Source organism: Austrofundulus limnaeus, unplaced genomic scaffold (assembly GCF_001266775.1).
Source record: "Austrofundulus limnaeus strain Quisiro unplaced genomic scaffold, Austrofundulus_limnaeus-1.0 Scaffold218, whole genome shotgun sequence".
NCBI classification, from domain to species: Eukaryota; Metazoa; Chordata; class Actinopteri; order Cyprinodontiformes; family Rivulidae; genus Austrofundulus; species Austrofundulus limnaeus.
Window position 1 is genome coordinate 83,682 of NW_013952620.1, and position 2,964 is coordinate 86,645.

A 2,964-nucleotide genomic window follows, 5' to 3' on the forward strand; every position below is an offset into this window, starting at 1 on the left:
CAAATATTACATTTATAGTATTACAACTAAAACCGTTTTTGACGCTGCCACTGCAGTTTGTCCTTCATGAGCCTTCGTAGACAAGATGGCGGCTGCCTGTAATGGCGACCTGCGACCATAGAGATAAACAGCTTTTTATAAGGTAAAAATAATAAAACAAGGTCTTTGTCTGCAATGATTAGACGTTTTTTTTTATTATTGTCATGAGTGATTATCTCAATTTTGGCTAAAAGACTTGACAAAATCCTACACACTGTGCCTTTAACACTGGCAGCAGTAGGATTCAAAAGCGCTGGCTAAAAAAACATGGGGATGTTTTTATTCAGCAATGTCCAGGTCAGAGGTGAAGGAAAGATGCACAGAGCAAAATATGAAGAAGTTCTTTGAGGAAACCTGTTGACGTCTTCCAGAGATCTGACATCAGGACGGAGTTGTTCTGCCATCTTTAAACAACACTGAACTGCAAAATTACTTTTGTTTTCGACATAAAAATTTGACCAGTGTGTTATTAAACTTCCTGATTTTTTTTTTCCGATGAAGGAAAAACAAACTCTTTTTAGTCAACTTTGATTTGGATTTTATTAAAGGGAAGCCTTTATTTCTAATTCTTTTGTCAGAATTATACGGAGCCCGCGAGGCGACATGAGGGGATTTTTTTGTTTTGCGTTCCCACAAAATACTTGTGTTACCTCGCAATATTGTTTTGCTTTCCCACAAAATACTTTTGTGTTACCTCGCAATATTGTTTTGCGTTCCCACGCAAAAAAAAAAATGTATATGAGCTGAATTAAATCAGACTTTTATTTTGAAATATCCGGTTACCAAAACAGGATGTCTCGCCACAAGTTTGTGAAATTGTACGGAGCCCGCGAGGGGACATGGGAGATATTTTTTTCTTTTGCGTTCCCACGCAATAGTATTGCGTTACCTCGCAATACTTTTGTGTTCCCTCACAAAAGTAGTTTATCACTGTTGTGCCTGCCGGTTTATTAGCGAACGCACATGTTCACCATTAGCGAGTTAGTCTACTGCTTAATTCAGCTTCAGAATGAACATATCACACAGCCACACATGGAAGTATGTCATATGTTGATATTTTAACACAGTACAGCCACGCAACATCAATGTCAATTTCACGAACTTGTGGCGACACATCCTGTTTTGGTAACCAGATATTTCAAAAATAAAAGTCTGATTTAATTCAGTTCACATTCAAAACAATCTTTTGCGTATTGTGTGGGAAAGCAAAAGGAAAAAAAATCCCCTCCCGTGTACCCTCGCAGGCTCCGTAAAATTGACATTGATGTTGTGTGGCTGCACTGTGTTAAAATATCAACATATGACATACTTCCATGTGTGGCTGTGTGATATATTCATTCTGAAGCTGAATTAAAGTAATAGGCTAACTCGCTAATGGTGAGTATGTGAATTTGTTAATAAACTGTTACACAAAGTGTTAAAGGACTTTTGTGTGGGAACGTAAAAGGTATTGTGTTCCCATGTAATAACACAAAAGAAAAAAATCTATTGCGTGGGAACGCAAAAGAAAAAAATCTATTGGGTGGGAACGCAAAAGAAAAAAATCTATTGCGTGGGAACGCAAAAAAAAAATCTATTGGGTGGGAACGCAAAAGAAAAAAATATATTGCGTGGGAACACAAAAGAAAAAAATCTATTGCGTGGGAACGCAAAAGAAAAAAATCTATTGGGTGGGAACGCAAAAGNTTTGCGTAGAATGTCATCTGCTCATTACATACATAAACTTCAAAATAAAACTGTTTAATTTGTTCAATATTACCTCTTAACTTAGTTCTATAAATATATCAAAAATTTGTCTGACCCAGATATACCTATTGGACAAAAATCAATAAAACTTTGTTTTGTTAACCTTTGATGAAATGTTAATCTGACCCCTCGTCCTGTTCAGAAGTTGCAGTTGGTGTTGGAGCCCTTCAGCAGCTTCTTCCCGCAGTCGGTGGAGGAGGGATTTTCAGAGAAGACCACCTTGCTGTCCCACTCCTTCCAGCAACTAGATCGCATCGACTCCCTCAGCGAGCAGATTGGCTTTCTGGAGGAACGCCTTGGCACATGTGAGGCTGACCTTTGACCTGCCGCTTTACTCAGAGGAGGCAAAATCCAAGACTGAGTCGTGCAATTAAAAATGCATTTAAAAATAAATAAACAAAAGTCAAAGTCAAGGGGAAATGTAACGACTGTCTTTAATGTAATAAAATCAATTTTTATTAATGCTAAAATAAAATTTAATAACAAAATGGCATTTTGGGATTTGTAATGCTCTAAATTAATCACAAAACTCAGGAGAGAAATACATCTACACTTGAATTTTAATCTAATTAAAAAGTTAAAGATATAAAACCTAAACTAAACACTTGGAAAAAAAAAGCTGGCTTTTGGTCAAAAACCTTTCTGCGAGTTTTTAGACAAAACCATAAATTACATTCTGTTTAAACATTTTTAATGCTTTAATACAAATGTGCTTTAAGACAATTTAATTTGACTTTTTAAATCAAAAGTTGTAGCATTAAATAAAAGAGTGCGTGTCACCCAAAAGCTACGATTATAACAGTTAGAGCTGCTTTGGCCAAACTTTATTAATAACATTATTCCATACAATACTGTTAGATCCTGTGAGACCTGTTAGTGCACACAACCACACAACATGTGTTGAGAACAAAAGTGCCACCAAGGGGTGGGGTGGGGGGATCACTTCCTTACAATATTAGTGAGCCCCCCACTCCCACTGTGCTTTTTTATTTCCACTAGCTATTTAGGCTTATTAGAACATCAGCAACATCACAACAAAATGAACAAAAAATATATATACAGTATACAGTATATACATATATATGGTTCCTTAAGGGTACATGTATTGTTGCACCCCATGTGTATACTATTGAACACGTCACCATTTTTCTCAGTAAATATATTACTAGAGGTGCTAAT

At 36.3% G+C, this 2,964-nt stretch overlaps 1 protein-coding gene across 1 annotated transcript in view; it reads left to right on the forward strand.

The window, feature by feature from the left end:
• Window positions 1-2,198, forward strand: part of egfl7 (EGF-like-domain, multiple 7) — a gene marked incomplete in the record, with an annotated part of 15,385 nt that extends 13,187 nt beyond the window's left edge. The window contains 1 exon segment of the mRNA XM_014019367.1: window positions 1,928-2,198. Coding sequence (XP_013874821.1) covers window positions 1,928-2,107 — 180 coding nt within the window.
• Window positions 2,199-2,964: the final 766 nt, after the last annotated feature.